Genomic DNA, 22,001 nt, shown 5'->3' on the forward strand with positions numbered 1-22,001 from the left:
CTGGATCTTCCCATAAAGCTCAGCAGACCGTCTCACTAAACAGCCCTATTCTTTGCTCCTGTTCATGCATATCTATCAAAATTAAGCGCAATGTTTCCTGTCAGGTCTGAGCGCCAAAGACAAAGTAATTAATCATTACATTTCTCCTAATTGTCTTTTCTCTTCGTGTGAGTTTTTCAGATTGAATTGTCTTATCTAACTGGCTGTTAAATTATCAAACTGTTTCCCAGCTGTAAACGTAACACCTCGATCCATTCATGTTGCCCCACGTTTCCTATTTAATTATTAATATAAAAAAAAATCACACATAAATCAAATAAATGTTATTTTACAGATTTTATAATCCAAAATTTATTTGACGTTGTGTGCGCATCGGAACGAACTGGGGCGGAGCGAAATCCTCTCTCCGGCCTTTGAATTGCAAACCGCTCTGCGCTCCACCATATTTCTTTTGCTCCGCTCCACGCTCTGCTCACATGCTCTGCTGGTCAACAATATTCTTAATGTTCTTCCTGTATTTATATTATTATATTTGAATTCCAGGAAAAATATAACATAAGTATTTTTATATTACCTGTTTCCATATTTGTTTGTGCTCAGTGGTCTTATAACGTAATGTAATGGAATGTTTTTGTGTTCCTGACCTTCTCCAGGGCAATCGTCTCGTCCTCTGATGTACAGGTTGTAGCCATGTTTTTGCTCCAGCTCTTCTGGCAGGATCTGCAGGGCAAAGCAAGCTGCACTATCTAAACTCAGCATGGCGGATTGGCTAACGCTCACGTAGGCATCGTAAAGTTTCCCATCTGGAACTGTTAGAAAACAGAGTGAGAGTAATTGGTGATCATACTTGCAACTCTCGATCAATTTCAAACCAGATACTTGCACAAAATGTATGAAAAGGCACAAAAATCACCTTACTGTTTCACACAAATACAGACTAAATATTTCCTTTTTTTTTATAAAGAAGTTTACATTCATACATTTTTGGTGTTGGCAGAATTTCTCTGTGAACTTTAATCTGATTTGGATTAGAGGCTTTGGTTTTTAGTCTAATCAACTTCCCAAAATAGTTTGCTGAAATAAAGGCCCATTGCTCCTGACAAAAATGCTGTGACCAAGTCATATTTGTTGTTCTACCCACAAATGTTCAACAGTACTCTACACATAGCTCATAGATGGCTGATTTGGCTTTATTGTGAAACAACTTTGTATTAATTAGGCTGTATAGTCATTGTCTTTGTCCATTTCAAAAATCCATTTGTGCCCAACATTTGTGCCTAACCCATTTGGGCAAACATGGATGATCTATTGGTATTTTGGTTAAATACTTTTTCCCAATGCTCTTTCCTTATCATGCAGTGTATTTTTTTTATATAAGGCTATAATTCAAAGAACACCTTAAGTGTTTCATTCCTCCTGCCACCGGGGAGCGGTCACGGATTTCTGTTTTTGTTTCTTCTTGTGTTGCTGGATATTCTGGAGTGTAAAGAGTACTGCGGAGTTACTGTTCTGTTTTTTGGGGTCTCTTATTTTTGACTCGTCCCGTTGGCATCTCTTCAGTTGATCCAGCATCACATCCGTGTTTGTCTGGGGGTGAATTATTGTGATACTCCCAGTGTTAAAGTGAATGAACTGTTCCAACACGGACTTCATAATAAAGTGCACAGCTAGTGAATCCTGTTGCAAGAAAGATCACCTCTTATGCTGCGTTCACACCGGGGGCAGCAAAAGCAGCAAAATCGCGTCTGCTGCTTCATTTTTGCTGCTTGTACCAGTGAATTCTGACGCGCGTCTGAAGCAGCTTTGCTGCTCTCGCTGCGCGGTCCAAAAGTGTGTCTGACGCGCGTTGGGCGGAGCTTCACTATCCTTTCTCTGCCTTGCAGCTATATTTGCTGTGATCAGTGGGAATAAAGTAGTTTTATTATGTTTTTAAGTGAGAAAATACACCTGAAAACTTCATCAGTGCAGTCAGTTCATCCAGATTACAATCCTGCCTCCCAATGTTATTTCGGTCTGAGCGGCTCCGACCCCCACATACCGGCGGTGCGCCGACAGAAGGAATCCATTCATCAGCAGCCTCTGGCTGGGTCACCTCCTCGCGGTTTACCGCGGTGGCTGGTAGGTGTTTTTCATCTAAATAATCCGATCTGCAGGCACCAGAATAATAAAAGCCAACATATTCTGCCGGCAGATGTATATATTTTAAGTTAATTATGCGTTAATAAACTGTTTAAGAGGAGTAATCAGAGCGGTCTGTGTCATCAGCGCTGTGTCTCTCTCCCAGCCAGCTCCCAGATCAGCTTCTCTGATTGGTTGACGCGGCGCGTCGAGCAGCAAAAATTCAATTTTTCCATCTCGAGCAGCAACGCGTTTGCGGCGCGTCACGCGCGTCAGATGCCAAAACGCGCCCGACGCGCTGCTTCAGCTGCTCAGACGCGCTGCGCTTGCTGCTCGAAACGCGCCGCGGGACTTTTTGCTGCGCCTTGACGCGCGTCAACCATTGACTTTGCATGTAAACTCGCTGCTTCTGTCGCGCCAGCTGCCCCCGGTGTGAACGCAGCATTACTCTTCATTTCTGTGTCCTGACCAACACCCATCTTGTTTGTTGCATATTCCATATGGATTAGCACCAAGCTTAATTCTCCCTAATAATTTTGGTGATGTAATCACAGCAATACATCCCCACAACATTAATTTTTCACTGTATTTTGGCTCTGAGATAGTGAACACATAATTGTAAGCTTTAAGCTTTAGGCTTCACTAGCTGTGCACTTCTCTGGAACAAACTTCCAGAAAACTGTAAAAGTGCGGAAAGCCTGAGTTCCTTTAAATCAAGACTAAAAACACATTTGTTTAGGATTGCCTTCGACTGTTCTAGTTAAACAGTTCAACTAAAACATATTTTCTTTAGTCCAACTGTTTTTAATATTCTTTTTTGTTTCTGCATTTTTTATTTTATTTAATTAATTTATTTTTTCCTACTTGCTTTGATTCTGTTTTATCTTCCTGTATTTTAATAATGTGAAGCACTTTGCATTGTCTTTGTACTGAATTGTGCTATACAAATAAATTTGCCTTGCCTTGCCTTGCCTTAAGTGCGGATTGCAGGTTAGAGTCTTAATTAAGCAGTGTTTTGAAAAATATGTTGTAAAATCTTTGTGAGCACTTAAATCCTAAATAAACTTTTCAAAAATGATTAATTACAAAACATTTAATTTATATTTTGTCAAAAATCTAACCTCAAATTTGAGCTTTACATTTTTCAACCACAAAGCATACATCTGAGAAATGCAGTTTTTGTTACTCCGGATTTTTATGTTGCTTTCTGTTAGTGTTGCGCCGATGCCATTTTTTGGCCCCGATACCGATACCCGATACTTGGCTGTGCAGTATTGCCCGATACCGATACTATACTGATACCATCTGTTTGAAATTGATGTGTGTGTATACATGAAGAACTGCATACTACTTGGATGTAAAATAATTGCCATCATGGCTTTGTCAAGCTGCTGCCTACCTTTGTGAAGGAAGGAAAAAGTCTAATACAAAGTGAATCCAGAACTTTTTATTGTCTACCTGGAATGGGGGACAATAGTCTAATGAACTTTTGACTCTTAAAATTTTATCGGTGCCCTATTTGTTGGTACTAATTGGCGAAACTGATACCATCATTTTAGTGCAGTATCGGGCCCCGCCCAATACTGGTATTGTTGCAACACTACTTTCTGTGTAATTACTTATTGTGCTTGAGAAGTATTTAGTGTGTGTTGTTCATATTTATAAGTGTGTGTGTGTGTGTGTGTGTGTGTGTGTGTGTGTGTGTGTGTGTGTGTGTGTGTGTGTGTGTGTGTGTGTGTGTGTAGATCCTGATGATGTGTCTAAGAATTTGCTCACCTTTTTTGTAAAAGTGTGTATTAAGTTTCCTGTAGGCCAAAATCAGATCGACTTTACAGATGAAAAAGAAAACAGTCAAAAGCAGGAGGGTAATAGGAGCAGCAAGCCATCTCTCAGCGGAGGAAGCTAGACAGACAAATAGAAACAGTAACTCAAGAGGCTTTAGAAGGGTTTACTTTAGACATGTTACCAAGAAATTGCATTCAGTATAGCAGATATTTTAAGCAATTACCTTCTTGTAGGCAGACCTCACCAAGTTTCTCTTCAGCCGGGCTTACAATGTGGCAAATAATGGGGACGTTTAGCAACTCATGTTGGACTGTAGAGATGAACAGGATGGACTGCCTATACACCTTGCCTCTCTCATGAATACTGTTAAACAAAAATTAAAATCAATCGATCATTCATTCAAAACATTTTTTTTTACTTTTGTTTTTCCATTCATTTTATGCTGGTGAGTCAAAATGGGAAAAAGTTTGTCTAAATATAAAGAAATTAAGCATGCTTTGCATGGCAAGTCTTTTGTTTTTTTTTTATCCTTGTGTGGTGGTTTTGATCCACCTCTATTGTGTACATGGCAATTAATCATCTGAGGAGAAAAACTCAACGAAGAGGATCCCGAGGTGGGGAATATAAAAACTATTAGTCAAATTGATAAGAAATTAGGTCAGACTGTGAGCACTCGGAACTCTTCTAAGAATTTGTCTAAGAAAGGTAAATAAATCTTCATCAGTGTAGACAAAGAGTCTGCATAGCCTTGTATGAGACGTTATTTGGCCATTATTGTACCATTGGAGTTACACTTGTGAAAATGCCTACATGCCTACAAAATGCCTTTAGTATCTATAAACGGTGACACTAATTATGTAGAATTTTTTGACATGTCTCACAAATTAGTTAAAATTATATTTAAATTGAGATTAAATCCACAGGCCAATATGTTGCACAGCCATGCAGGAGTGTTGTTTACTTAAAATGGCTTATATTACTTTGCCTTTGATCCAAAAGATATGCAGCAGTTTGGTAAGGATGTGAGCACATAGACACTGTAATACAATGATTAATGTAGTGTCATCTGCTTTTACATCAGAATACATTGCTGCCAAAAGACTCACAACAACGACAGGATAAAATGCAGAGACTCACAATTTCCCCGTTTCGTTTATCCCACTGTAGTCAGTAGCGTAAGCATCATTAATGGTCCAGAACATAACAATCTCTTGATCCTCAATGAAGCCGACATAGGCTAAACACTGCAGCTCTGCCCTATCACCTGGGTGTCAAGTACATGGAAAACCAATCAGGAGATGAATGACAAAGTTTAAATTTAATTGTTATACATCAGTATTCATTATCGTTGTTGTAGCGATATTCACTCATATTATTTACTTACCAACTCGTACTATGACCACATCTTTTTGGGGCTTCACAACATAAAGTTCTGGAAAGACCTCTGGAGTACCTAAACAAAACATGATAAATTTAATACAGTAGATAACCAACTTCATAACTATTCCCCCTTTAGTGTCACTTATATTTTATATACAATTTTATGTAAAACTCCACTAAAGAAATCAATCTGTTGGAGATAAGAAAAAAAAAATAATCTTTCGAGTTAGGTTTAAAAGTGAAACCATCTATGGTCATCTAACTAACATAAAAATAACATTTTATCAAAGAATGAAAAGGATCTCATGATTTAGAAAAGATTATCTTCTGGACTATCAATCCTAATAAAAGGAAACTGGGTTCCTGAAGGAAAAAAAAAGTAAACTGGTAAAGGTGCATGAAGGAGCTGTTGCAAAGTCTCTCTTGTGTGTTCTACAAGGAATAATGTCTATAATAATAATGTCTGTCACTTGTATCTTATTAACCATTTTTCCGCACTAAGGAATAATGTTTAATGACAGAATATAATATATGCTGGAGAAGATTCTCAGTCATCCAATTCAAAGACATTCCGAAAAAAGTAAAAAAAAAAAAAAGCAATCCACTGGAGTTCGTTGCCATTATTTAAAGAGGTTTCACTTCCCATCCAGCTTTTTCAATTCAAAATGTCAGAAATAGTGTTGAGTTCGAGCTAAAGTTCAGTGGATCGTTTTCTTAACTTATTAGGAATGACAGAATGTAACCACAACAGCAAACCTTTTAGGTTATCCTTTCATTGGAAGTGAAGGTTTGATCAGATTGGAACGAATTAGCTATAAATTAAATTCTAAAAATCTGTTAATTTAGACAAGAAAGACTATAAATCAAAATGTTAAGGTGCTAGTCATAAGTAAAAAAAAAAGAGGGATTTTCTTTATCAGCACCACTTTGATGCAAATTAAACACCTAAATCAATTAAGAATTATTTCTGCTTAAGTTGATCTAAGGTTTGAAAACATTTACAATTAAAGCTGAAAGTAAATCTCAAAGATCAATGGAAAAGAGCTTGGAGCAAAAATCACTTCTTATGGTCTAAATACATGGGAGGTAAGGAAGAATGGACCATGGAGTATTTTGCCCATGTCCACTAATTCCTGAACTTCAGCCAACTCCTTTGTTCCCTGGCTTACATTACCAGACAAACTGATTAATCCAGGTGTGTGTGGCTAATGTTGTCATGGTTACTGAGGCCTGGATTAATCAGTTTGTCCAGTAATGAAAGACAGGAAACCAAGGAGTTTAAGTGCCTACATGCATGTAGGTACTTCAACTCTTACTTTATTTAACTAATTTTAACCTTCAGTCTCAGGTAAAGTTTTTCCTCTTCCCCTCCCCAAAAGTTGGAGTAACTTCATGTTACTCCAACTTTTCTATTTTTACATTCTCTTAAAATATTTTGTTGCTCTTGAGTATAGACTGATAAAAGTATGTCACATTATGTCAAATTGAAGGCAAACGAGGCTTGTTAAGATTATAATTTTTTAAAAGACAAGAAATATCAACTTTAACTGCTGTTGGTACACATTTAAGATTTGCCTTACCATTTGTGACAGTTAGCTGGATGCTGCGTGCTGAAGTGTAGTTCCAGCCATCTACTGTAATGTCAATGAGACAGGTGTATTTTCCTGCATCTTTTTCTGAAACCGCTGGCAGCCTCATAAAACCTTTAACTTTCTGATAGATATAATCCTCACCCAGATCCAATGGGTGACAGTCCTGTATGCATGCAAACATATTACGGTCACTTTTTGCAGTATAATACAAATATAAATGTATAAAAGCAGTGTAATGACAAAGTCAAAATTTGCTTTTGTATTTTGTGTCACAATTTACAATGAAAATGAGTTTAAATGCAACAATGGTAGAAATGCTTTCGTATAAATGACCTTCTTTGAAAAGCAGTAATCTGTTGTATAGTGCAGGTAAATTCCTGACATACCAACACACTTAAACTAAAAATAAAAACTACTTCTGATGATAAAGGAAAAATATCCCAAACAAATGCTTAGTGAGTAAAAAAACGTATTTGGAAATGTGATATTTTTTGTGAGGCAAAACCTTAACATGGTGTAATTATACATATTAGGCTATAGCTAAATCTATAATCATTGTATATTGTGGGGGGGAAAAAAACATTTTTGATTTTAATATCCTAGCCACAACAAGACTGTATTGCCAACCCAGCAGAATCAATAATTTCTTGCAAATTAAGGTAGGGTAAAACATTTCAACAGACAAAATATCATGCTCTGTTTTAAAGAACTTCCTAAATAGTAGAACATTTTCTAAGGAAAACCCCTGGATGCTCTTAATGCAAAAATGACATCCGCAGAGGATGGTGTGGCGGTAGAACTGTGTGAGGCATGGGATAACTTTGCTGCAAGTAAGATAATAAAAAAAAGAGCTGAATACAGATCAAGAAAGAAAGAAAACCTGGAAGTCGCACCAAAAGTCTTGAGATTTGGGTGCAGGTTCACCTTCCTGCAGGGCACCAAAACCCATCATACAGCCAGAGCTTTGCTACCAGCCATTGGTCATACCCTCGGGCTCCTTTAGAATTGATTTAGATTGTTTTTTTTTGTGTGTGAATATATTTAATATTATGATGGAAACAAAATTTAAATAATGTGTTATATTTGTTGCACACATTTGTCACTCTACTGTATGGGCCTGATCGTCAGAAGGTGTACACATATTAAAAACATGAAAACAAGAGCAGAATGCATAATGAAGGCGCAAAGGGATTTGCGTTTGCAAATTTAGCACACAGGATGTGCAAAGCTTTTCTTCCATGAGGGCCTTCATTGATATGCAGCTCATTTTCTGGTGTGGGGGACTGAACATGTGAATTATGCCACAAGGAACAGACATATTTTCAAAGTGCTCCACACAAAGCAGTCATTGTTTATCAATTAGTAATGAGCCCCATTGACTAAGAACATGTTGGATAAATCAGTTGTTAAGAGGAGCGGGTGGAAATAATTCCAGCTCTTTAGATCTTAATCTGCTGTAATATCCGCAACTGCTTGTAAAACAAGCAATCTGCTGATTTTAATGTGGTGAAACCAAACTGTTCTACATATCTTAACATTTGCAGCAATCTTTGTAGATCCCTGTAAAATGCCCACTTATTACACATGCTAAAAAAGAAGTTGCGTGTACAATTTAATTTCTTAATTGGAATCTTTGAAGAGCATGCCCTGTTTGCTTTGGCAGATGCTTTGAATTAGATCCCGACAATAGGGGGCATTGTTGCACCATAGAAGACAAAAACTATAGAGCAAAGTTCTGGCTTTAACTATATTTAGTCTGAAGTTCTGCTGACACCCTAATGATCTGTTTAATTCCAAATCCATTTTTTTTACCATTGATAACTGCATCGCATTGCTAGACCTATTATCAATATTGAAAAGATGCAAAGTTGGGTTAGTTGATTACAATATTTTTTTCTAAGTATGAATGCAGCAGAATGATTCTAAGAAGGCTGCAGAGCAGAATACCTTCATCCAACGTATTTTCCTTTTCAGATTCATTGTGAAGATCTCGTCCTGTTTGCACTCAAGACGTTCAGCTTTTCCAATGGTTACCGAAATGTCCTCATTTGGATCAGGGCAACCTTCTCTGGACACTAAAACTTTAAATATTCTTTTTGATGATCTTGTTTCATTCCTACAGAAAAGGAAATTAACAGTGAAAAGACTGCATTGTAGAAGTATTATTTCTAATAGTGTAGAATAAAAGAAAAAAATTGTTTTATACCTTTTCTCACAGATGTAGCTTCCAGTATGATTCATCTCCACAGGTCGAAACCACAGCAATCCATCTCTGACCTCTACTCCAGTTGGAAGCCCCTCATTGCCGCTATCTCCTCTGCTCCATATTATCTGTGATGGCGGAGCATCAGCAGACTGGCATCTCAGCAGAAACAAGTGACCAGCACTCACATGGTAGGTGTCTGCTCCTCCTTGGTGGTCTAAAACAACAGTATGTTTTTTTTATTTTTACTGTAAGTACAAATGTAATAAATTATATGCCAATTTGGACACAAACACCTTTCCACATGCTATATGAGTAGAAAAAAAAAATTAAAAAAGAAAAGAATTGCAAGTGATTGCTTGTTTTCTGCTTTTTTTCCCATTTACTTTTAGAACAAAAATTACTTGTTTTTCAATTTTTCATTTTGGCTAAAAAAGAAAATAAAGATTTCTCATTTCAAGCTGCGGCGTGGTAGAGAGGTTTTGTTTTTAATCAGTAAAAAACACATATTTAACTCTGCCTTCCAAACTACAAAGGTATGACCCTGGCAACTAGCTTTCCAAAGGCTATTTAGGAAAGCTATTCCATTATTGCAAAGAACTATTACATATAATAGAAGAAATTTTTAAAAAAGTGTGTAAAGTGTATGTAATTTTGAAAGTGATTCAAATTCACAGCCTTAGAAATAAATAGTTCCCATCAGTAACTGAATTTTATTACAAATAGATTGATATTTAATGAGGTAAAGGCAAATACAATTTGCTTAATTATATTTATTTATAGTCCCAGTCAAGTCAGTTCAATTCCTTTTAATTGTATATATTTTATATTAGTCATTTATTTATTGACATAAGATGTTACACCATCCTGCTGAGAAAAATATCAACACCTTTGATCACTGATTTTAGAATTGGGGCTGTTTTTTTAGTGTGTAGTCCTGTTTCTCTCCTAGACATATTGGCCTTATACTGTGGCTAACTGTATCTGCTCTTTTCCATCCCCTTGACATTAAAACTGACTCAGAGCTCATCTGCTTAACTATTTCTTTCCAGAGCCAGATATGAAGCTAGTTTACAGTTACTTTTTCTAGTATAGAAAGTATTTATAGATCAGAGCCCCTTTATTACTCTTGTATGTAACCTCAAGTCTGGTTACTTCCTGCTTAAATGGAGTTTTTCCTCTCTAACGTTGCTGAATATCTTGTTGCCACATGCTTATGCGTGATGGCTGTGTCGTGTACAGTCAATGACTCAATGCAATCAACTGGTTTTACTTTCATAGAAAACTTTTTACCAATCTGATTGTATTGTCTCTGTAAAGTGTATTGAGATGATGTGTGTTGTAAATTTGGTCTATATATATAAAAAAAAAAAGTCTGGACTTAAATTGAATTTAATTGTGTTCTCTTGGCCACAAGGTGGCATTGTTGCATTGTCACTGTGAGATGGTCATTCAGTCACAGCACTCTCTATATAATTGGATGGCTGAATTTGTTTGAATAAAAAAAATACAGATTCATGGGTTAAACAAACTATTCATTATCTTAATAATTTAACATTTTTGAAAACGTCATCGTCCGTGCAGTAATTTGTTCCTACATTTTCCTTTCACGTTTTTTTAGGAGCAGCATTCTTTTGGTGGCATTTTCAGAAGGTGCCTTTTTTTGATTTTTTTCTTATTATTTATTTATGCTTTAATATTAATTAGTATTATTTCTAAATACATAATCAATATAATTAATTTTTTTTTTTTTTTGGTGCCTTTTAAGCAACACGCCACAAGTCTCTCCAAGTACTTCAGAAATTGTAGAGCTGTTTGTCCAAGACTTTCCACAACTCAGCAATGTGGAATGTTTCTTTCTAAACAGTACAATCGTGTATTTTCTTGTTACACTCTGAACAGAATACTACCCCTTCACATGACACTGACACAAATAACTACTCTTGTACTCATTCCTAAGAATATTTTTGTGAGAGGTCTGTTTTGGACCATCAGAAGATGTTTGAGTATGCAGAGAGAAACCATGCATGCACAAGGGGGAACTAGCTAATTCTATTCTGAAAAAATGCCTGGCCTCAATTTAAACCCAGGGCCTTCTTTCTTTCTGCAAGGCAGCTTTGCTGCCAACTGTGCCAGTGTGCACCCTAAAAAATAACCGCTGACATAAAAACACTTCAGACTTGCTCAAACAAAGAAAGTACGCAAAGACATGATCGGAAACTCAGAAAAACACCATCAAACAAGTAAAACCTTACCATGACAGAAAAAAAACCCTTAACAACCAACCCACAATGTGCAAACATATCAAATAACAAACACAACAGAAAAAAATGTCTTATTAATCAGTGAATACTGTAGAATTGGAACAGACTCCTATATTGTGACACTAAGGAACAGTAAATCGAGAGCTTTGCCTTTTCGCTCAGCAAAGTCTTGAACACAATAGAAAGGTGCAGCGTCTGCATTACAGTTGCAGCTGCAATGATCTGTCTATGATCTGAGTTGGGGAGTGGCAGCCTAGTGGTTAGGGCATAGGGCTTTCAATCCTGAGATTGTGAGTTCGATCCCCCACTCCCACAGACTGCCACTCTGGGTCCCTGAGCAAGACCCTTAACCTCACACTGCTCCCCGGGCGCCTCACAATGGCAGCTCACTGCTCCCCAAGGGGATGGGTTAAATGCAGAGAAGTAATTTCCCTCTGGGATTATTAGAGTATATCAAAATCAAAAAAAAAATAAAAAATCAAAATCAGTCTAAACCCTCCATGAACAGGATCTCCCCTTTGCTCATAAACAGGACCTCCACTTCAGGCAGCAACTCTCCTATAACTTAACAGAGACCAGCCTCCTTATTCCAGTTGAGAACCATTGCATTGGACTCGGAGGAGCTGATCTTTATCAGTAACAGGATATTCACATCTAACTGGAGATCACTATGAACACAGTACAATAGGCTTTTATCTGCAATGTACAGTACTGTACTAAAGTAACTGTTCCTTTTGTCTGATGCAGGAAAGATAAAACCTCTATATATCCTTGTTGAATGGCCAAGCTTTTGTGATGTTAAAAAAAGAGATGCCTTAAAGTCCTTCCACTATAATAATTAATTTAACATGTACTGTATCGGGTACAAAACCGACTGAAAAAAAATTGCATGAAAAAAATCTGAAGAACAAATATGCTGCAACGAGCCACTCATAAACTACTTCCTTTAGGATCACTTTTTAATTAACACTCTTTTTGAGCTATCATCACAAACCCTGCAGGTCTCCATGTAAATACTTGAATTGAGATAACACTTTAGACTTAGCCTTAGACAGATTTATTTTGTCTAAGTCTAAGAAAATTTTCTAAGAAATTTTGTTTCAAACAGCTCTAGAAAATTTCATTTTTTAAAGTGCAGCCTTGAAAAAAGTAATAAATATATAAAAAAAATAGTAATATAAACATTTAAGCATTTGACACTTCCCTGTCTTACTGATATAAAGAGCTTTTATTTGACCCATTCACACTTATACACACATTGATATATAATGTCCAGATCGCTACACAACTTTGTGCCTGACCAGGTGGTTTAGCTGTTCTGGGAAGAAGCATTGGGAAGCATAAACAGCCTTTATTAGATAATATGATAGGAGTTACTATCATTATAATTTTGTCATTTATATTTAACAGGGGCCCAAATTACACACAATACGAAAAAAAAGGTTTTCTGCAAGGCAAACCAAAATTACAGCAGATTTAAGACTGAAAAAAGTGAACAGAGTGGTGATAGATGGGAAACTCTAAGAAATAAAACAAGACTTGGAAAACAGCAGATATCTGTTGTTTTTGCCCTAAATTTAGAACTGAATAGACTTTGCTGCACAATATTGAATTATTGTTAGATCCTATGCTAACCGAGGTGTGAGTGCATCAAGACAAATCCTAGTGTCATTGGCATTTAAACAGAAGTTAGTGTTTTTATAGGTCTTGATCAAAGTTATTAATAAGTTTATTAAATAATAACAGCTCCAGAATCGATCCCTTGGAAACACCAAAACAATATGCTTCAGCTTGGACAGAATTCTCTTGTCTAAGAAGATCAAAACAGACAGTTCTGAAACTGTAATATATTCGTTTAGGTTTTGTGCACACTCATACAGCGTTTTAATTACAGTTTTTTTTTTTTTTTCCACTTTACGCTTTCACTTTCAGTGGCTGTTTGAGTCGTTGTTTTTCAGTTATACTGTACAGTGTTATCCACCAACTCTAACCACCTAAAAATGACTTATCTAGGTCAAACTTTTTTTTCCTGTCTTTTATCTTATTCTGAAAATCTTATATTTTAACAGCAGTGTTTTGAGTTTCATATCATTTTATCTGTATTAATCTACAGTGAATATCGGAAGCAAATTGTACCAGAGCTTATTCACGAGGAGAACTCTGTGGTTTTTATCTCCAGGATGTCAGATGTGTGCGTGCTTCCTCATAGCAAACCGTTTCCTAAGTATGTATCAACATTTTACAGGTCTATTCAACAAGTTAGAGTCCTGTCGAGTAGTTTATTCATTTCAGTTTTTAAATTCTGCGGGAGAATCACATTATGTACTTTAAATACACCCAAACAGTGTTTACAGGTCTTTCATTCTGTTGATCATGATGGCTTTTGGCTTAAAGCGAATCAAAACATAAAATATATATTATTACATTTTCTTTATTATCACATTTAACCAATAAAAACATAAATGTAGCCTTAAATTTTCTTACATACCAGTATCATCAGAATATATATTCTAATTTATTAACTATAATTTTATGGGCATAACAGCTCAGCTTAAACTTGTATCTAATGATGTAATCTACTGTGTGATTTATTTTTTATTATCAAAATAGATAACATTTCTTCAGTCTTAAATCTGCTCTAATTTTGGTTTGCCTTGCAGAAAAATGTTTTTGTTGTATAGTGTGTTATTTGGGGGTCTATTAAATTTAACTGACTAATTCATAATGACAGTAACTCCTATCATATTATCTAATAAAGGCTGTTTATGCTTCCTAGTGCTTCTCCCCAGAAGAGCACACCTCAGGCCTACAGTTATGTCTATTGTCTGTATTTGTAGAATAAGTAAGATAAAGTATTTACAAACAAATAAGTTTGTAAATTCTTTGTGTTTGTTTGCATATACCAATAAAAATAACTTTATTTCTATAGTAGTATCCTTTGTTTTTTCCTACCACCCCTGTCTTTGTAAACTCACACAAATAGGAAATTTACAAGAAAAGGGAATTATGGTATTGCTGATAGGTCCTCAGGTTGTGAGAAGTGATTTTCAGAAAAATGTATTTGATATAAATGTTAATTATGTATATAAACAGTAGTAGTAATGTATATAATATTAGTACAACATTCTTATTTTTATGAATATTATTAAAATAATATTTTTGCTGGTAGTGAGAATTGATTGTTTCTGCTATGAAGCAGTCATTTAGAACCAGTCACGTGGCACTTCAGGTCCAAATAAATCTGCTTGCAATAGGTAGTCTTAAACACCACTTAATCTGTTAAGAAATAGATTAGTTTTCCTGATTCCAAATAGTTTCAGAATGTTTCAGACTTATGCTAGGCCTCACAGCTCTATGGGTGTATAAATAGATGTTTTCCAACTACAGGGAAAAAACCTTTCAGTCTCCCTGGGAAAGCCTATGATGGGTTGATGTCAAAGAGCTTCTGGATGATTGCCAAACCTCAGCTTCAAGAGGAGCAGTGTGGTTTTTGTTCCGGCAACTTTGGAACAGCTCTACAAACTCATCAGTGTGCTCGAGAGTTCATGGGACCTTTATAAACCAGTCCACATTTGATATTTGGACCAGAAGACATTCAACTGTGTCCCAAATGGTGTCCTCACAGGGGCGCCTTAGGAATAAAGCGACACAGTCCCTTTATTAGCTGTCGTTCGGCACAAGCCAAGTAGGAGTCAAAATAATCTGGTTTAAGAACCTTTATGGACATGATTTCTAGTTGCAGCCAAGAGCCAGAGGAGGTCCAGTTTGGGGACCAGCATGTTTCTGCAGCTTTTATTGATTTTGTGGTTGTACAATTTCCGCTTGGGCAATTTGCAACTAAGTGACAAGCAAATGGAATTAAGAACAGATTCTTCCAAGTCTGAAGTCTCGACTGGAAAAGGTGACTCCTCCTCTTGAGGTTAGAGTGTTCTTTCCTAAAGTAGAGGAGTTCAAATATATTGGGATTTTGCTTATTGATAAAGAGAAAATGAAGCAGCAGATGGAAAGATGGGTCACTGTCATTTCCACTGCAATGCTGAAGCTTAACCCGTCTGTTATGATGAAGAAAAAACTGAGTCAAAAGGCAAAGCTCTCTATTTTACCCGTAGGTCTACATTCCTACCTTCACCTGTGGTCATGAAATCTAGATTGTTAGTCATCAAATCTGCCACAGCCCTACATGTTCTAGATTTGATTCTGACACATTAATTGGCAGGCTGATTATATGCCCTTAGAGTACCAGCGAGAATGTAGAACTTTCACCCCTGACTAAGCATACATGAAGTGTGTCAGAAAAGAGACTTGTAGCAAAGGTCAGTACTTGAACCCTTGTTCACTGCGTTAAGGAAAAGCCTCGATACATGACTGCATCCTCTACCTCTCCACCGCACACCACAACCAACTACAGATACTATCAGTGTATTGCTTTTCTCAGCACAGACCTCAGATACTGATCAGGTGTTAGGTAGCATGAAAATGTAAAGCATGTGCACTGACTAGATAAACTCATAATATTATTAGCTACTGATCTCTTAAAGCTACAGTGTGTAACTTTTAGCGACATCTAGCGGTCAGACTGCAGACTGCAGCAACATGAACATCTCCCCCCCACCGCTTCTCCCCCCCAACAGTACGGCGAGCGTTACGGGACAAAATGTCTTCCACGACGTCCGCATCACCTACCTTCTCAAGTGATGAGGTTTGTTTACATAGATAATTTTACAGATAGTATTTCATTAGTCTGTGTAGGGTATAGATTTCATGTAGACTTTAGATAATAAATATACCCGTTATTTTTTCTACATCGTTGTGACGTTTTGGCGATCTCGCAATCGCTAGTTTGTTGGCTCTGCGCTGCCGTAGCGCAAAGATGTCTGCCTCCATGGCTGCGAGACCCGCTCCTATGTAATTATAAATAACGAATTCTAAGGCAACGCAAAAATTAAGGTTAAGAGGCTGAGCTCGTAGATGATGATAAATAACATAGTTATGTATAATATATTACATTTCTGACTGTATATCCCTGTAATTATTACACACTGTAGCTCTATAATCAAAGGCTACTCCCTGGATTTTTTATAAATTGTCTCATTACGCTGCTTCAATAAAGGATCAACGAATTAGCTTTTTACATATTTCTTCTAGAGCTGCAAAGAAACTTTTACCCGACTATTATTTTTCTTTAATTAAGTTTACATTTTAATTATTTTCATGTTTCCTATTTCATACACCTCTATTTGTTACTAAATTTGAATATTTGTAGTCTTTTAATATGCTGGATCATGTTTTGTTATCTTTTCTTTGATTGAGCTGGACATCTTACTTTTTTAATTCTAACTTTGCTATATTGAGACCATTTTTAAAAAAAGGACTTGTTTCAAGAAAATTCTTTTTGAGGAGAAGAACCGTTTGAAGTCATGCCATGCGTTCCTGTGTAATGATTTTTCATGCTGTGCTGACGTCTTTCGGGCTTCCTGTAGTACACAAAAGGGAAAGTTTTCAAGCCTGCATCCTTTTTACTCACTAGAGGAGGCAGAATGAGATAACTTTTGATGCAGCCAATATTCTTTTGTGTAAAGAATGAGATAGATGAGAAAGAAATCAATGTAAACCAGATACGATAATCATATCAAGATTCAGCTCTGATACTGTATGTTTATACATGGACAGGAAGGCTTCATTTCCTGCAGAGTGAAAGATCTGCTATAGCTGCAGCAGGTGTGTGGGTGGATGGGGGGCAACTGATGTTAGAATGTAAGAAATTACTTGACACCTGTGGAAATAACACATCGAAACTGACATGGTTTTAAATACGTGCAGGCTGCCATAGTTGACACAAAACGAAATAATTGATTTGCAAGCGTAAGAAGCCTTCTCTGTGACTCCACATTAGGAGTGCTCCAATTTCACACTATTTTGTGAATCATCATTATTACACCACAAAAACTACAGAAAGCAGTAAATTGATGTCAACGTTGCTCCGGTAACCTTTGATGTAATTCAATGAATTAATGGATCGATTCATTGTACCAGCATTTTCAAAGGTTTTTGATGTAGAAATTATCTATTTAAATTATCTCAATAACTATAGAATAATTCTGTTGTATTACTGCTTTTTTTTTTTATCCTATCCTTAAAATACTAACATCATACACAAGAAAAAAAGGAAAATGTTTTTTGAGAGCTATGGTGGGTTTTCAGAAAGTGCTGTGCTGCATTGTATGATTTTGAGGAAGAGAAGATCAAATGTAGACAAAGCATTTAAAAAGTACTATAATACAGTAGTGTTTAAAGTTACGCCACATTATGGGCTGCAAATCTGTCACCAACCTCAGTGTCAACCACTGTGTTACAGGCACCTTGTACCATTGACTGAAAATGAAAGAAAGCAGAATGAAAAAAAAACGGTCTCTTTGGTTGCTGCTCACAGATGTCACAGTGTCACTTTGGGCAAAATACCACATAAACCAGACCAAAAAGCCAACATATTCTCACTATTAACTCGTCACATATTGACGTTTGGTCAAAGTCCCCTGTATGTAACATACTGACGCGCAGGTGGTACTGCTCACGTCAACATATTTTCACTCTCAACTATTCACATATCAATGCTTTGTCAGTTGTATAAACAACAGAGGATAATACATTTTAATTATGTGTACATTGGCGCCTTCTGTAATGATGATAGATAGGTGCTGAAAGAATATCTGCAATGTAATTCCCCCATTGCCTTTTGTTTGTTTCTGTTTTCAGAAAAAGATTTAAAATTTGGGAACTTCCATATTGTTGCAAAGAAGAGTTACGGTGATTTTGAAAAGTTTACACACCCCAGTTAAAAGGCTCAAGGTAAAATCCTTTCCCACTCTTTCACATTTAATGTGGGATTAATCCCATTCCATCTAAATATAATAAAAAATAGCCTGATTGCATTAATGTGCGCACCGTTAAAATAAACACCTGATGAAGCAAATAGTGATTAATTTTCAGCATGTGAATCCACTTCTCATATGACAGTATTTACTCCCTCTGTATTGCAGAACCTATGAAAAAATATTATGAATTCAACCTGAATGACTCCAGAAAGCTTATTTTTTTAGACTTTAAATAGGCTATTTATTCTCCTCTTATACCTGTGAGCCTTTGACCTTTTGGGTGATTTTTACTGACTTCATAGTAATTCTTAACATCAAATCCCTTTTCTTCGGCGTTCTAGATAATTATTGGTTATGTGGTTAAATTTCACTTCATTTATAACTTTTAAACTTGTATAACTTTATACAAAAGTTAAATCAAGGAAACCAAAACCCAGACCATGATGCTGCCACCACTGTGTTTCAATGTGATATTATATGTGTCACGCCTCTTTAAACGGTGACCCAAATGTTGCTTTTTGTTACATTAGAGCATAAGTAGTTCACCAACAAGGGTTTAAAAGTTTTTTACCAGGTCTAGATCTATTTCATAATAAATTATTTGGTTTTTATTGTTTTGGTTTTTTTCCAAGCCATTGTCTTTATTCTGGATTTGTAGAAAATACATGGACTGTTGCCAGATCAGAACACAACCAGTTCTTAGTAGATATTTTCACTGTTTTTTTGTTTCTTTTTAGCATTATTGCCATCACCTTCTTTACAGCCCTATTCACTAGTTTGTGAGTATACATTACTTACATCTACTTTGTCAGTTAACCATGCAGGTCAATGTTCTTAGTTTTACTGATTCACTTTGAACCCAAATTGTCAAGAATTACTTTTAGGATTTCACTGTATGATTGCAAAATCCTTATCCCTGCATTCCTCAGATTGTGTAAACATGATAAAGATTGATTTGCGATCATGCTTCTCAGCTATTTATATTTTTTAAAAGCCTTTTAATTCACCATGTCAAAAACGAATGTCAATATGCCAAGAGATTTCTAAACTACCTATTTCACTTCTTTTTTTTTTTTTTGTCCTAATTAAAGCCTCTGCTGGGAGAGTAGCATTGCAAGTCTTTGTAATTTAATGTTAATATTGTCTTATTATGTAGTTTCAGGTTATTATTAAAAAAAATACTTTACTGTTAAAGTCTCTTTAATCTAATTTAAAAACAACAAGAACTTTTAAAAAAGTTTTTTTAACCACCAGTGAAACCGAAATTGGGCAAATTTTAAAGAGTCAGCACATCCTTGGATCTAACAACTGTCTGACTTGTCGTTACTCTTTGGTAGAAATATAGACACAGTCTGGCTCCATAACTCACTCCCATTGTCAGTGTGGATAATCTTCTAACAATGTGGTGATTAGTACTCACTGTGATCCACAGCCGATCCCAGGTTCAGGAGTCCAGATAGGAGGCAGAACCACAAGCCTCCCGCTGCCATTGCACTTGCCTGTGAGATGTTAGCAGGTTAGATTCATTAAAGTCCTTCGTGTCTCGTTTGACATGGCTCATTTTCTAAAAAAAAAAAACTCCAACTCTGAACTTGGATATAGTGCATCTTAACACATTTCCTGACGAGGTAATCTAAACAGCCACAGTTTCTGTAGGGAAGTAAGAGATTTTGTCTGCGCAGGTCACAAAAGGAAGTCAGGCTGTAGCACTCCCTGTAAAGTCCAAGGAAGTTCCACACACCGACTTTGATTTGGAAAAACATATTTAAAAATCCCACTTTAGATCATTCAAAATAAGAAATAGTGACAAAATAAGTTCTATGGAAACATAAAAAGCAGATGTGACAAAAGATATGTCGAAGGTTCTGTTATCCTATTGTGGTATTCTGAGCTGAGTAGCAAACAAGGAAAGAGTTTCTCACCTTTTAAGTTCAGACTTACAAATCTGAGTGAAGACACTTTGAGGTCTTCACGGACACTTCCTTTCACTTGAACTGTTTCTCAAACCACGGGCTGCTGTGTTTTCTAAGCTGCTGCATTTGGTGCTTGTTTGAAACACCCCACATGAAATTTCCACTCAGCATAAAAAGTACCACTTACTCTTTCGTACAGGTAAAGCAGGATGATTCACTGCCAGTTAACCAGGTTTTGGTTGTATGCATATGTAAATGTAGGTCATCTGACCTCAAAAGCTTCTGACATGAATTTAAAATCTATATGTTGTAACAACTCAACCCTGAAAACTAAGGCCAGAAGAGCTATTCTCTATCAAGAATAGTTTTACTTCAATAGATAAAAGTAGATGCAAGCAAAAAGTTAGGTTTTTAAAGGACTATCTGGGACTATCCTAAAAATGTAATTCATGAAGTACAGAGAAAATGACTTTCTGTCCTGCAGCAAGGCAGAAGGAACAACCTTACATTATCTTTTTTTTTTTTTTTTATTGGCAGGTCTCCTCAACATCAGATTGTCCCTCATGCTTATTTGATCATTTCTCACTTACCTCTTTCATATTTTATCTTTTATATATATACATATATATATGTAATACTTTTAATCCAGCTTTAATATCAGAAGTAGCTTTTTTTTGTGGAAATTGCTTAGACTTTTTTTCATAACCTTCTGTCCCCTTCTCACCCTCTCAAGTACTTTCGGAACAACCTTCGGCTTCCTTTTTTCATTTTCATAACCGTCTTTTTTATCTTCTATCTCCCCATCACTACAAGGTGGAAAGACCAAAAACAAGTACAATAGATACAGGGTAAGATTAACCTGCCCTTTGCCCAATATGCAAATACAGAAACTACCTGATGTTATTTGATTTATGTCTATGATGGTTTAGGACGTATGCATTGTGAGGTACTTGCTGTCTTACTGTAAATCTGGTCTAATCTATTGGTTTTTCACTTTTTTGCGCAAGGCACTCCTAAGATTTCTGCTTCTTTTATTGTAATAAATCAGATAATTAATCAATTTTTATGATTCTGTTCCAATCCGATACTGATACACAGACTAAGCTTATTGGCTGATATAGGATACAATCCAATACTACTGTTAAAGTAATTAACCATATACTTTGTCATATGAGTAAAGGCATCATGCTTGACATAAACAGTGTTAAAAAGGTAACAGATTTACACAGATATGAGTTGCTGTGTGTTCTGTACACAATTAGGTATTGACAGGATCGAATGGCTGGACAGGCCTCATTCATCCGACATCCGATCCAGCTAATTGGCCAATATACTGTTGGGGCCGATATCCAATTCGCATATCGGATCAGTGCAGCTCTTTCATTCTTACTAGGAATGAAAATAATAACATTAACCTCCACTTTTATATTTGAACTTTCTGAGCCCTCTGAAATATCATGATTGAATGTTTATTTCACAGGACAGCCTTTTTTTTTCTTGATTAGTGTCAGGAACTCAGAGGTTTGGACCCAGAATTCAGACAAGGCAGACAGTGAGACTTTAAAGGAGTTTATTGAACAAGCTGTGTGCGGCTGCTCATCAGCTGGCGCGGGTTCACTGGATACGCTGGCAAAGTTCAGTCTGAGTACAGAAGGAGGAGTGAAGTCCGGAGGAGCTGAGCTCCGCAGCGGGAAACTGAGCCTGAACCAGAGATCCAGAAGGGAAGAGGAGCAGCGACCAGCAGCAGCCAGAGCACACAGAGAAAGCGAGGGATCCAGGAGGGATAAGCCAAGCCGTGGTCAGAAGGTCGGCAACAGGTAGAATCCAGAGAAACAGAACAGGCAAAACAGAGCAGAGTAGAAATCTCAGAAGTC

General features: G+C 36.5%; 1 protein-coding gene across 1 annotated transcript in view; it reads right to left on the reverse strand.

Annotated features, from left to right (window-relative positions):
- LOC107087363 (interleukin-1 receptor type 1-like) overlaps positions 1-20,269 on the reverse strand; it is a 24,542-nt gene extending 4,273 nt beyond the window's left edge. Inside the window, exons 1-10 of the mRNA XM_015378902.1 lie at positions 20,137-20,269; positions 19,635-19,713; positions 9,082-9,295; positions 8,823-8,991; positions 6,864-7,038; positions 5,288-5,356; positions 5,041-5,167; positions 4,127-4,266; positions 3,895-4,020; positions 645-809 (exon numbers count right to left, since the gene is read on the reverse strand). Coding sequence (XP_015234388.1) covers positions 645-809; positions 3,895-4,020; positions 4,127-4,266; positions 5,041-5,167; positions 5,288-5,356; positions 6,864-7,038; positions 8,823-8,991; positions 9,082-9,295; positions 19,635-19,704 — 1,255 coding nt within the window. The 5' untranslated portion in view covers positions 19,705-19,713; positions 20,137-20,269. The remainder of the gene's footprint in view (positions 1-644; positions 810-3,894; positions 4,021-4,126; positions 4,267-5,040; positions 5,168-5,287; positions 5,357-6,863; positions 7,039-8,822; positions 8,992-9,081; positions 9,296-19,634; positions 19,714-20,136) is intronic.
- Positions 20,270-22,001: the final 1,732 nt, after the last annotated feature.

This window comes from Cyprinodon variegatus, unplaced genomic scaffold (assembly GCF_000732505.1).
Source record: "Cyprinodon variegatus isolate N-32 unplaced genomic scaffold, C_variegatus-1.0 Scaffold181, whole genome shotgun sequence".
Classification (NCBI taxonomy): domain Eukaryota; kingdom Metazoa; phylum Chordata; class Actinopteri; order Cyprinodontiformes; family Cyprinodontidae; genus Cyprinodon; species Cyprinodon variegatus.